The sequence below is a fragment of the Nelumbo lutea genome, chromosome 6 (genome assembly GCF_056320005.1).
Source record: "Nelumbo lutea isolate HS-2025 chromosome 6, American lotus-T2T, whole genome shotgun sequence".
NCBI lineage: Eukaryota > Viridiplantae > Streptophyta > Magnoliopsida > Proteales > Nelumbonaceae > Nelumbo > Nelumbo lutea.
The window spans coordinates 31,110,442-31,124,123 of record NC_142689.1 but is presented as its reverse complement, the minus strand read 5'-3'; the positions used below and the strand labels follow the sequence as shown (position 1 = coordinate 31,124,123).

General features: G+C 33.4%; 1 protein-coding gene across 1 annotated transcript; it reads right to left on the bottom strand.

The window, feature by feature from the left end:
* Positions 1–286: 286 nt before the first annotated feature.
* On the bottom strand, positions 287–817 carry LOC148848338 (disease resistance protein RPM1-like). Its single transcript, XM_088951314.1, has one exon. The coding sequence runs from the start codon at positions 815–817 to the stop codon at positions 287–289; it is 531 nt and encodes a 176-aa protein (XP_088807440.1).
* Positions 818–13,682: the final 12,865 nt, after the last annotated feature.

The following is a 13,682-nucleotide window of genomic DNA, read 5'->3' as shown; positions in this document are numbered from 1 at the left end:
TGTCTATTCCATAGTCAATCCTCCCTTTTCTTTTATGAATCCTTTTGCTACCCATAGTCGTATCAACCTTACATAGTTAACCTGATAGTCCTCAGGAAACAAGCTAAAGTACAAGAAATAAGGTTTTGCGTAGCAAGGGAGATCGTTGTAGCTGAACAATAGTATTTTCTTCACATTTTCAAGTTCTTCACTGCTTCCTAATTCTGTAGCAAGACTTCAATATATCCTATCCCACTCTTTTTCAGCCTCTCTTCTCTTTTTGACAGGAGACTGCCAATGGCTACAATTACAAGCGGAAGACCTTCGCATCTTCCCAAGATCTTCTGAGAAAGATCCTCCAAGTGTGGGGGCAATCACTTTCTGGGGGAAACGCTTTTTTGCAGAAGAGAACCCAGGCGTCCTCCAATCTAAGAGGCTTAAAGTGGTGAACATGGCCGATAAATTCTTTGAAGGAGGAGGCTATGTTCGTGAAACGTGTTGTAATGGTTATTTGATTACCCAAATTCCTTCTAGGAAGCGCCAATTTAAGAGCCTCCCATGCATCGATATTCCACATATCATCTAAGACGATCAAATATATTTTTTCTAGCAAGAATTCCTTCAGTATTTTCTTGAGATCAGTGTCATTCATCTTCTCCATCTCTTGAGGAATCGATTGCTCACTTGCCTTGAAGAGTTGCACTATCATGCTCCTTAAGAGATCACCAACCTTGAAAGACTGGGAGATATTGAGCCAGGCTCGATGTTTGAAGTATCCCTGCACGCTCTCATCGTCGTAGACTTTCTTGACAATGGTGGTCTTGCCTAAACCACCCATGCCAATGACCAAAACTACCACAAACTTTTTGGGATTTTCCTCCACCAACCATCCAATCAGTTCCCTTTTGGGTTTATTCGTGCCCACGAGCTCAGCCTCCTCCAGTAGAAGAGAATCCTATCGAGGATCATGCCACGTATTATGATTAGCGGCAGCGAAACTTGAACTTACTTTTGGCGTATTAAGGCGATACCTTTGGCTTCTAAAATTTCATGAACCCTGGTTTTTATGCCTTGTATCTCCATGGCTAATTGATGCTTGACTCACAATTTTTTCACTGATCCACCAAATCTGCTCAAGCAACCGAAAAGCCCACATCTATGGACATGACGCTGAGCCAGGCTAAGGAAAACTTTATCAAGAACATCTTCGGTTTGGTAAGCCACATCTCTTACTTGATTCACCCAAGCTTTCATCTCCACGTTGCTCTTATCATCCATTGCATCCACCACCTGTAGGAAGGCGTTCATGCTTTGTAGCTCATCCCTGATAAAACCTATTTCTTCACGCACTCCTGACAAGAGTTCCACCTCTCATTGGAGCAATGGTATGAGCTTCTCCAGCAGAAGGTTCATAGGAATCTCGGCCATCTCTCTCTCTTCAAGGGGTACAAACTGACACAAGCTGTCTCTCCTCTTTCTCCTCTCTTCATTGAAGAGTTTTAGGTTATTTCCCCTCTATATATCAAAGTCGTAGTAGGTTTGAAAGCGAATGAGGCTCATTTATTTTTTATTTGCCGCCCGGTGTAAGGGAAGGAGAAGCCAAGAGCCATGACGCTTTTGTGAATTTAGGCTCAGTTTGCATTGTAAAAGCAGATAGTGCCATAGTGGGAAGAAAAAAGTCTTTGTTAGACCAAATTGCCCCTGGTTTAAAGGCCCGCACTTCTCTCTCTCCTCATCTAAAGGGGAGATTGTTGACATTTCAATCTTAAAGAACCAAAGCAAAAGGGTAGTCTGCGCCAAAGCAAAAGGGGAGATATGATTGTTTGCATTTCAATCTAAAAGAACCAAGGCGAAAGGATAGCCAATGCCAAAAGTAAAAAGGGAAGATTGTTGGCATCTCAATTATGGGTGTCCATGAAAAACCGAAAAATCAAATCGATCGGTTTTGGTTTCGGTTTAGAATTTTTGAAAAATCAAAGAATCGGTTCGGTTTTCGGTTAACTTAGAAAAAAACCAATGGTATATTTATATTATATTTATAATAATCTATTTATAAATATATTATATATTATATATTTTTATAATATTTATAATATCTTATATATCATTTATTATTTATAATATAATATTATACATATATTTATATAATATATATTATAAATATTAAAAACTAAAAATCGGTCAAAAACCGAAACCAATGGACTAGTTAACCGGTGGTGCCAGTTCGATTTGGATTCAGAGAAATTGAAAAATCGGTAGAACCAGTTCGGTTTACAAAAATTGTCCACAATTCGATTAACCGAACTATGGACAACCCTAATCTCAATCTAAAATAATCATAGCAAAAGGAGAGATTGTTGGCATTTCAATCTAAAAGAACCAAAGCGAAAGGCTAGTCTTGTGCCAAAGCAAAAGGGGAGATTGTTGGAATCTTAATCTAAAAGAACCAAAGCAAAAGGGGAGATTGTTGGCATCTCAATCTAAAAGAACCAAAGAAAAAGGGGATATTGTTGTCATCCAATCTAAAAGAGCCAAAGTTGGTTCTTAGCTCACCTTTGTATGCTCAATCACTACAAGAAAAAATGAGCTAGCCTGGCACTAACCGAACTGTTGGCTTAGCCTTTTAAACTGTCAACATAGGCATGAGCCGGCGATTCAGCGGTCGCCATATATAATTGCATTCCCTAGGTCATGGGCATAAGCCTAGAAGACAAAGACCGCCATCGTAGAGACCCAGTCCAACTATTCATCAGCCGATGGTGTCTAAAGAACTACTGACCCATTTAATATACGACGATGGTACAAATCGTTGGGATAGGATATGTTAGACAACAACTTGATTGTCAGCCTACTACATCCCGATCCCATAGAATGTGGTGAGTCATCTCGGACCCGGCAAGGCCCCTTATAAGCTTTTGGTTCACTTCTCCAAGGGGAATCTTTATTGGCCATATGCGGTCAACACTAGATTTCTTTTTCTAGGATTCAAAAACAAAGAGTTGTTACTTTAGACTTCTTTGTGCCAAGGCTAAGCATAAGCATGAGCATGTGTGTGTAAGAGAGAGAGAGAGACTAGCTCATAAAAAACTTACTTGAGCTCATTGTAAATTGAACTTCAAGTCAAGCTAAATTTAATAAAATTAGACTCGTGAGGCTCGCAAGTCTAATCGAACTTAAATCTTTTGTTCAAATTAAACTTGATCCTCATAATTTATTAACGAAGTGAACTTGAATAGCCAGATATTCAATTCCATTTGGCTCTCATCCAACCCTACTTATAGTTTGTAGCATGAGAGGTAGGGTCCATGATGTACTCTCTCGCTAGCGGTGGGAATTGTTAGCCACCGGAGGCTAGTTTATTGAAGGCTTTGGTGGCTCATTAAGATACCGGTAATGATATACCTAAGATCAGAAAATCAGTTTATTATTGGCTGATGACCAGCCAAACTCGCTAAGACTCTGGGTGACGAAGAAAACTCACACAAACAATACAATTCTCGGATAGGGCTAACAAATCTCGATCTACATATAAAATGCATGGACCTAAATTGGGCTGCATGCAACAGATGCATTATCAAATGAGAGAAAGGAATGTTTGTAGGCCGTATAGAGCCAAGTGAATATCCTATCCATGCGAAGTCGCACCGAGAGGCTTAAAAATCATAGTGATGACCAGTTGCAACAATGACTGAATCAACCAAGTTTATATCAAAGAATATGAAATTGAAGGTGATTATTATGAGAACATGTTAAGGAATTTCAATGAAGAACTAGATTAATTTCTTGGGATACGTAGAAGGAAGCAGGGTGGAGCCTGGGGTGGCAGAGGGGAGCCATGGCTCTTCTCTGTCTTAAAAATCTCCATAAGACTCATTTAAATCCCTCTTCTATTCTATGCTTTCTACCTTTTGGCCCCTCTTAATACAAAATCCTAGCTCTGCCCCCGGAAAGATGCCTTTGGTGTTCAACGGTGGTGGTCTGGTGGTTTAATTGCATTGAATAGGAGAGAAAGAAAAGAAAGAGGGAGCAGGGCGACGAGATCCACTAGGGAAACTTTGTTTAGGTGCCGTGTGTCCTTTTCATAGGTATTATTCCTATGTATCAATGGTCAATGAAACATACTTCAGACAAAGTGGGCCCAATAATACATCGAAAGGAAAGGAAAGGAGAAAAAAAGGGATTTTTTAAGTGGGACCCATCTGTAATTTTTTAGATTTTTTTATTAGTTACATGTGAGGTTAAATATGTTAGAGTTTTAAGTGGAATTTGCATATAATTTTTAAGATTGTTTTATTTGAAAAAACATTTCTTGTTATTTTATTTAAGGTCAAAACTCAAAAATGACCCTTTTGAATATTTAAGGTGAAAACTCAAACAAGTATGGGAATAGATCATTTTGATTTCGATTCCAAGGGATTCCCATTCCGATTCCGATTCATGAACCAAACGGACCCTCAGAATTTCTTTTGTGTTAAAAAATTGGACAACCCACTGGTCAATAATAGTAATGGAGGCAATGGAAAGAAAGAGAAATAAAAAAAAAAAAAATTCCTTTTTCTTTTGTTTATTCGTTTTTGTTTAATTAATCCTATTGTTTAGATGAACAAGGAGAATTTTCATCAGTGCTAATCTCTAGTTGAGATTTCAGTTTTGGTAGAGTTGTTTTTGAGCTGAAGTATGTGTCACTGGTTGACATATATAATGTTTGAAATGAGAACACAGTTTTTGTTAATATGGAGTCACCTCGAGAATTATGCTTTCTCGTCTATCATTAGCAAGGCGAGATTTGTAGCTTCTGCAATAAGCGATTATAGAGCTGAATGGTGGTTGTTCAAACACATTTTTGTTTGGATACCACCATATAATAAACCACATCGTAACAGCACCAATTAATGAAACTTGTCCCTCTTCATGAGCTTCATCAGAAACCCACCACTCGTTCAGCCACTGCGCAATAGATTTATTTGATGTCGAATTCAGCTACAATCATAGGTTGAATCCAAACCATATTCGCCTGATCACAGGGTAGTAGAGTAGGATATCTTCGATTCTTTATTCGTGATTACCCAAAACTCTAGTGGTTGGGGATGGTATTTGTCCACCCTGCTCCTATTATATTATATAACATAATACATATAAAATTGTTAATATATGCTCATGTATATTATACTATATTATATTACATAATATAAAATAGTTTTAGATAGATTTAAAAAATAAATAAAAAAGTAAATAGCACAAAGTCGGGGATTCCCGTTCTCATGGGGACGGGGATGGGGTTAAGATTTTTAGCCCCCCTAAGATTCGAGGCGGAGAATTTCAATTCGGAATCAGGTACAGGATATGCAAAACTCGGCCCTGCCCCACCCCGTTGCCATTCCTGCCACTTCTCAACTACCTAAAAAGTTCTCCGAAAACATCTCCCCTCCAAAACAAACCTCACGTTTTCTCCTTTTGCTTTTCTCAGTTTCTTTGTTTTTGTTATTTTCTATTTATTCTTATTGTGAGAAAATAGCACACATAACACCCGAGCTTCTAATCTTACAACTTTACAAGCTGTGGTTGCAAATAGAAGAACGTGAAGCTGCAATTGTAGATCAAAACCAAACAAGGGGAGCATTAGTTTTGCCATTTTTAATAGGTTTGTTATTCCCACTCTCCCACCATAAATCAAAACCAACTAACATTGAATAGGATGCTAACTGAGTGTGCTGTCAAATGGGGGAACCACCTCCTTCTACCATTAGTAAACTTACATTCTAGCATATGATCTTTTAGATTTAACATCAAAGTGAATTTAAATTCCATTGACGTCCCTATTTATATATTTTTTAATGCAAAACTCCTTGTTGTTAAATGGAATACCTCTCTCTTCTATCTGTACAGACATTTATCTACATCTTGAAGGTAACGTATGTGTTTGATTTCGTTTACATTTTTTTACTTAATATTTGTATTTTATTTGTTTGCAAAATCAAGAAAATTAATAATTACAATCATTTATGATAAATAGGCACCATTATGCTCCATATCAGCGTAACAATGAAAAACGCCTAACTCTTTATGGAAACTTTAAAAAATAACTTCCACCAACAGTAGGCATGCACAAAAATCAAAGTCTACTTTTATCATTCTCGATGCATACAGAAGAACAAGAGAGGGGAACTGCTGAAATAATGCCTATGTAGCAGCATTTATTGAATAAACACCCACCAAACACCATGAACATCGGTGCACAATCTCCAAAAACCAAATGACGCTGTTGTGTTGATTGTAAAAATTGACATACTTTGATATGAAAAAACATTCTATCAATTCTATTATAGAAATTTAGAAAGAATTCAGAGTAAACATGATATTAACATAAGTTCTAAAACAAACCAAACGAATACACCCAGAACTTCAGCAATGGGGCCATGAGAAAAGTTGTTTTGATGTAGGACCCCATAACTTGCCATGTGGCAGCTGCCAGCTATCCTAAGGATCTAAACCCATTTAAATCGTTACAAAAAGATAAGAAAGAGAAAAAAATCTTTCTGATTCATGCCCTACTACACTTCTCAGATGATATCAAAGTTTGATCTTTGGTAATTTAATTCTTTCTTAGTTAAATGAACAAAAACATATTTTTTATTTAAATTAAAAAAAAAAAAACTGCATCTAAAGTAGGGATGTCAACAATATTCGAAAATCCAATTCCAAATTCGAATATTTAATCGGTCGAATTCAGATATAACCTTATTCGATTCGATAAATATCTGAGTTTGACCAATTATTTAATTCTTATATATAATATAAAAAATATTTAAATGTTTTATATAATTTATATTTATAAGAATTAAATTAGATAAATAATTTATATATTTATATGCATTATATAAATAAAATATTTATTAATTACCTAAAATAATTAATTAGTTGAATTTTTAATCAGATTTGAATTCAGATATTACCTGATCCAATTCGAATTCAATCCATTTACACCCCTAATTTAAAGACCTGCAAAGAAAAGTAAAGTAGTTTAGTTAAGAAAATTAATTATTTTACTATTTCAATCAACTCACTTAATTTATAAAATAAGATATTTAGCATTTTAGTGGATAAAGGAAATAAATTAATTATTTACTGAGTTACTTTATTATCTAGGTTTAATTTATTACTAATTAAAATATTATTTGCAGGAATTTATTTTTATACTTAATTTATATTAAATTTAATTATCTTTAAATATTGGTTAGGCTTTAAAAAACTTTTAAATAATGGACAAATTACTTAAAACTTTCCGTATAGAGTTTAGTAGTTTACATTATTAAAATGTTATAGTTACCTAACTTTCAATTTGGTTAAGTTTTACGGTTGCATTAATCACTTTATCCACTCGTAAATGAAATTTTCTGTTATTTAAAATTTTATCAACTCTTAAAGTTTAATTAGTTATTGTCTTTCAAGAAAAGTTTAAGTAATTAGTTATTAATTAAACTATTATCTGTGGATAATTGTTTATACATTAAGCTTAGATTAAATTTAAGTAATTTTTAAAAACCGCGTACTATCATGGGTACCAAAGAATTAACATCTGGTAAGGTGTTAATTCATTGGGTTAATAGGGAGGAGAATAGATATAAGTTAGTAGGAAATCCAAACTAGGGATCGTGAGGGAAAATTATAGATCGGACTTTAATGTGGTGTTTAATTAATGTACTAGCGGGACCCGTGCGGTGCACGGGATTTATTAAGGTTGTGTTTGGTTTGAAGGAAAAGGTAGGGAAAGGAAGAGAAAGGAAGGGAAAGACAGGAAAATCAATACAAGGTTTGTACATGTTTTCCTTCTTTTCCTTTCCTTTCTCTACCTTTTCCTTCATACCAAACATAGCCTAAGCGAAAGTTAAATAATAGATAGGGTCATTTACTAAAATACCTCTTATAGTTTTATGGATTTACTGAAATCTATCCTATAGTTAGCATTTTACAAAAACACCACTTATAATTTGCATTCGATTTAATCAATCTTCAACTATATGATAGTGGAAAATGGCAGTATTGACCCTAATATTCATTTAAATAAATTTAATCAAAATAAAATAAAAATAAAAATATCATTTTTGCCCTTAATAAGACACGAGCAACCACTCTATTGGCTATATTTGGTCAATTTTGTTTTCTATACAAAAAAGTGTTAAGGGTATTTTTGAAATAAAAAGTCATGGGTATAATGGCAAAACAAACACTCCTTAATGAAAGGTTGATAAAATAAATAAGTTATAAAATATATGGGATGTTTTAGTAAAATGAAAACTATAAGGTAGGTTTAAGTAAATATGTAAAACTATATATAAGGTGTGTAGGAATGGCAATGGGGTGGGGGTCATATTCCCCGTCCCCAACCTCGATTCTGAAATTAACCCCCACCCTCGATCCCCGACAGGGATGGGTTTCCCATGGGGCCCGACTCCAACAGGGGATTCCTATAAATCCCCACTCCCTCCTTGCCAAAACAATCCCCATTCCCGACCCGATGGAAGTCGGGTCCCCATCGGGGATGGGAAAATTTGTCATCCCTAAAGTTGTGTTCTAGTAAATGACCTCAATAGAAACACATAAGAGTATACAATTGTTTTACATTTTTAACTTTTTAAATAATTAATAATTATTCATATTTTATATATTACTTTTAATAAATTTTTTATAATACAAAAATAACAATAATTAATTTCAGTTAGGTTTATTCATCCAACTGATGAAACCGACCAACCCGATCAATTCGACTTGAATTACTCAAATTTCTAGTATTTTAGGTCGGCTTTGGTTCAAAATTTTCCCAATTCGACCAAGTTGGATCAGTTTCACTTTTGCCATTTGTAAACTGACCAAAATCGAACGACTTAACCATGGATATATATTAATATTTTATATTTTAAATATAGAAAAGTAAAAAATTTCCCATATTTCTTAGTCTAAAATGTTTTATATCATAAATCTAATTTTTTAATAATTACACTATAATTTTTAAAATTTAATTTAATTTTTAAGTTTAAATCTTTTGAACTGACTGACCAAACCAAAAAGTTACCCAAACCAATACAACTTAAGTGGGTTAGATTTCACAAAAGGTCAATCGGTTTTAGCTGACCAACTCCCCAACCTAACTAAGTCAATTTGGTTAGCCAAATAGCCTATGCCAAACCGAACCAACTCACGAACACTCATAATTTTACCTAAATTAATAGTCTTATCTCTGATAAATAAGAATAGCTTAATCTCTAATAATTATTGAAAATTTATAGCAAAAATGCACAATTATTGAAAATATATTGATAATAAAAAAATACAATAAGTACTAAAAATATATTTACTTAGTCAATAAATAGTATAATCTCAAATAATATTTTAACCTCTAATAAAAATTAATCAATAAGTTATAACAAAAATATAGTAAATACAATAAGTATAATAAATTAAATTTAAAATTTTCAATAATAGTAGTTTAATCTCCAATAATTATTAAAAGTTTTCTATTAAATAGCAAAACAAAATAAATTTATACATAATCATTGAAAATATATACATTTATCACAAAAGCAATAAATAATTATTGAAATACAATAAATATTAATTTTAGTATATACAATAATATAATAAATACAGATTAAGAATTTAAAGTTATTATAAATAAATATAATTTTTTGAAATTTATTTTCTCAAATTATTACTTTATATAATTGAAATTAGTTATTTACAATATTATGTAAAAATATTAAATTATTATTATTTTCAATATTTTTTATAATTATTTTTCTAATTTTTAGGATTTTTTTAAATTTATTACATAACTTCATTATTTTAACTATTTAAAATCTAGTTATGTTAAATATTAATTAAAATACTTATTTATTTAAATACTTAAATAGTGTGTAAAATATTTTAATTTTAAAAAATGAATTATTTATTGAATTTAATAAACCATAAAATCATAATTTATACTAGTATAACATAATTTCATTATTAATTTTGTAATATATCAAATTATAATTAATTTCAATATTATGTTATAAATATTTTTCTCCTTTGAAGAAATTTTTAAATTTATTATGTAATTTCATTATTTTAATTATTTAAAATATAGTTATGATAAATATTTAAATAATATATAAAATATTTTGTTATTTAAATTATATTTATTTAATGCTATTACATATTATTAAATATTTAAAAACATTTAAATTGATAGCCCGAAAAAACATGATTTAAATTGTTAGTACATAATTTTGTGATATATTTTGTTAAAATATTTAACTATTTTTATTTTTTTAATCTAAACTTTCTTTAGATAGATATAGATAAAAAGTAAGGGAGAGGATAAATAGGAATTAGTGATCATTTAGGAGAGAAACTCTCTACTAAATTAGAGATATAACTTTGGAGATAAATAGGAATTAGAGATAATTTATAAGATAAATAGGAATTAGATATAATTTTGGAGAAAGTAGGGGATAGTGAGGGAGGTAGTTTAGGAAAAAATTTAAGAGAATAAATTATTTAGGTTATTAAGAAAGTGCACCTCATTGGTTGTCTTGAAAATGACATGGAATAAAAAAATAAAAAATGAGAAAATTTCTTGACCACTTTGTTATATATATATATATATAGATAGATAGATAGATAGATAGAGAGAGAGAGAGAGAGAGAGAGAGAGAGAGAGAGATTATTGTATTGTGAGTAGCGTCTTTTAGGTTGAAGTTTCAGACCCTAATGTGGTCTCTCTGAAGTTATAGCACTTTGGTGGCTTGATGCATAGTCTACATTGACTACAACCGTATTATTGGGTTTAGAACATGGTTTTTGAACCGCCATTGATCCGGATGATCGGATCGTTTGGATCGGAAACCATTTAGGCAATTGGTTTTGTTTTACCCCAAACCCGATCTCAGTCAAAAACTGTTGAATCGGTCAATGAACCATTGATCCGGGTGGTTGAAGCGTCCACTCGTTTGATCCATTTAACGGTTTTTGGACATTTTTTAAATTTTAATTATTTTTTATCTTTTTAATTTATTTTGTTAGAATGGGACTATCCATTTGGACCGGACGATTGAATCATCGACCTGGAAACCAGTGGCCAGAACAGTTCCGATTCCGGGTTGCTTTTTAAAACATTGATTTAAAATAACAATAATTTCATAATTCATAGTTGATTTTTTACTAATTTTCCATTTACTAGGCTATTTTTTACCATATATTCATCCCAACGCTTTTTCATGGAGTTATTAGGACTAGCTCATCCCCATACTTAGAGCCTTAGAGGTGCTAGTTGGGGGGCTTGGGTTGGCCTTTCGTCGAAGTTTGACAGGGTCGCCGTTAGTGGCGTTTCCCATTGGGTACCGAGGGTGGTGGAGAAATATGAGATAAGAAAAATGGAGGCATCGATGCCAAGAGAGAGTATACAATATGAAAAACCAGTTTTGTGACAATGGGGAGAAACATGCCAAGTTTCGAGAATGATTGAAAGATTTCATGGAATGCCAAAATACTTCATTCGGAAGAATGGGGTTTGATTCCAGCCGTTGAGGGGTAAAATCATGTCAAGTTTCCACAATGCCAAAATATTTCATTTGTGAAGATAGGGAAGAAGGAACAATGGATCGAGAAAAAGAAATTGACAATAAAAAATAATATTTGAAGTGGATTATTCATTTAAATCGCATTTGAATACAATGGAAAAATTCATCATTTAAAAATCTACAAGTTTAAAATTGTTATACTATTGAAATTTTTAAGTGAGAATGAATCTAAAATTACATTGATTTTATCAATGTATCATTTACATTGATTATCATTGTAAAAATCGGCCAAAAAACATGATTATATCCATTTTCAATTTAACTTTTACATCAACAATAAATAGTTGCAAAAATGGACTAAGTGCAGAGTTTTACATCAGTCCACTTTTACATCGACAACAAACTGGTGTAAATGCAAACCGACGGTTGAATTTTACATCAATTCACATTTACATCTCAATCAAAAGGCAGCCTCATGGATCTTGTCTTACTTTTCAATGAGACGAATGAAACAATAAGACTCATTCTGACAAGCCCAAAAATTTTCTAAGAGGGTCATTATTTTCCTTTTCTCATTAGGGTCGCATTGTTTTAATGTGATCCTATTTGCTCATTTTTGGGATCCCGCATCTCATAATTTTCTCATCTCAAAACACCATGTTCCTGCAAACAAATACTAAAAAGGAAGAATTATTTTGGGAATATTCTATTTTCCATCTCTTTTGTCAACAAACAAACATACTTAAACATATAAGTACAGAGATGTCCCATTGGTGTTATATGCGAGACCAAATTTGCTCCTCACACGAATGTCCTACGATGCATTGAGAACATCTCCTGTACTTACATGCACATAAATGTGGCTAGAATTCTGTGAGAAGTAGATCCATGTATGTTGAACTCAAATCAACTGGAGCGAGATCTGCTACTCACAAATGGGCGTCTCATAGGAACATCCACCGTGTATTGAGAACATCTCCTGTGAATAATAACTAATAAGTACAGAAAATATTCCCAATGCATGATAGGATATACTTGTGAAGCGCCAAGTGTGAGGAGCAGATCCGGTCCGTAGCCAACCGACTATATAAGTGTTGCAAGTACAGTGTTGGAATCAATTTGTGAGGACGAAATCCCATCTCCAAAATCCTTTTAGATATGTCTTGTACACAATCCTTTTCCAAGCTTGATAATGCATACGGTGGGTGGGGCCCGTAAGCCTTATAGATTTGAGGTGGGATCTGTTCACAAATTAATCTGCATCCGCACATCTCACCGTGATACTATAATTCCCATGCTTGCGATGTGCGGAGACAGATTATGTTTTGTGAAGAGATCCGGACTCACCGATTGTTTCTTACATATCCCATAGATGGAGAGGCCCTCGTCCTTGCATTAACCACCGGATCAGAATTTAATAACTGATTAGCGGATCTGATCCCTAGACACAGGACCTACGATTTTGGCTCATAGGGCCTCTGTCTGTTCGAACCCCTGAGATGAAGGATTCGAATCCAATGGTTTAGACTTTAAACAGACCCACGAGTCCGGATCACATACTAATACCCTATCAATATCATCTGACACCACACATCTCTCACTTTTATGGTGAGATGTGTGGTATCAGATCAAGTTGGTAGGTGTTGGAACTTATTTTGTTAGCGGAAGATCCTAACCCGTTATTTCGTCCCTTCATGTTGCATTTCGGACAAGAGCAATGCCAATTTGTCCTGAAGCTACGTTAGATCTAAAATCCATACCGTTGGATCTACATTCGTTCATGTACGTGCCGAAGATCCAACGGCATTGACCTCAATTGAAATTCGACTTTTCAGCAGTAATCAATTGGTTATTATGTGGTGGATATCTCAGAAACTTCTGACCAATCAAGTGGAATTATAAACGTAAACGTGATAGTCAATAATGTGGTGGACGTGGATATCTCATTACTTTTGATCAGTCAATTCCGATCCATGTCTTCCCCGCATCATAGATTTTCCCGATTTTTCCGAATATCTATTATAAAGGTACTTTCGTAATATTGATATAGATCGAGGTTATTTATCAGAGAAAAATGGCCGGTCCAACCAACCGTCAGTTGGTCCCTCTAACAGAAACAGACCAACAGACAATTCACAAATTGCA

Coding starts and splice junctions, on each gene's coding strand:
- LOC148848338 (XM_088951314.1), bottom strand. CDS start 817: ATGGGTGGTTTAGGCAAGACCACCATTGTCAAGAAAGTCTACGACGAT.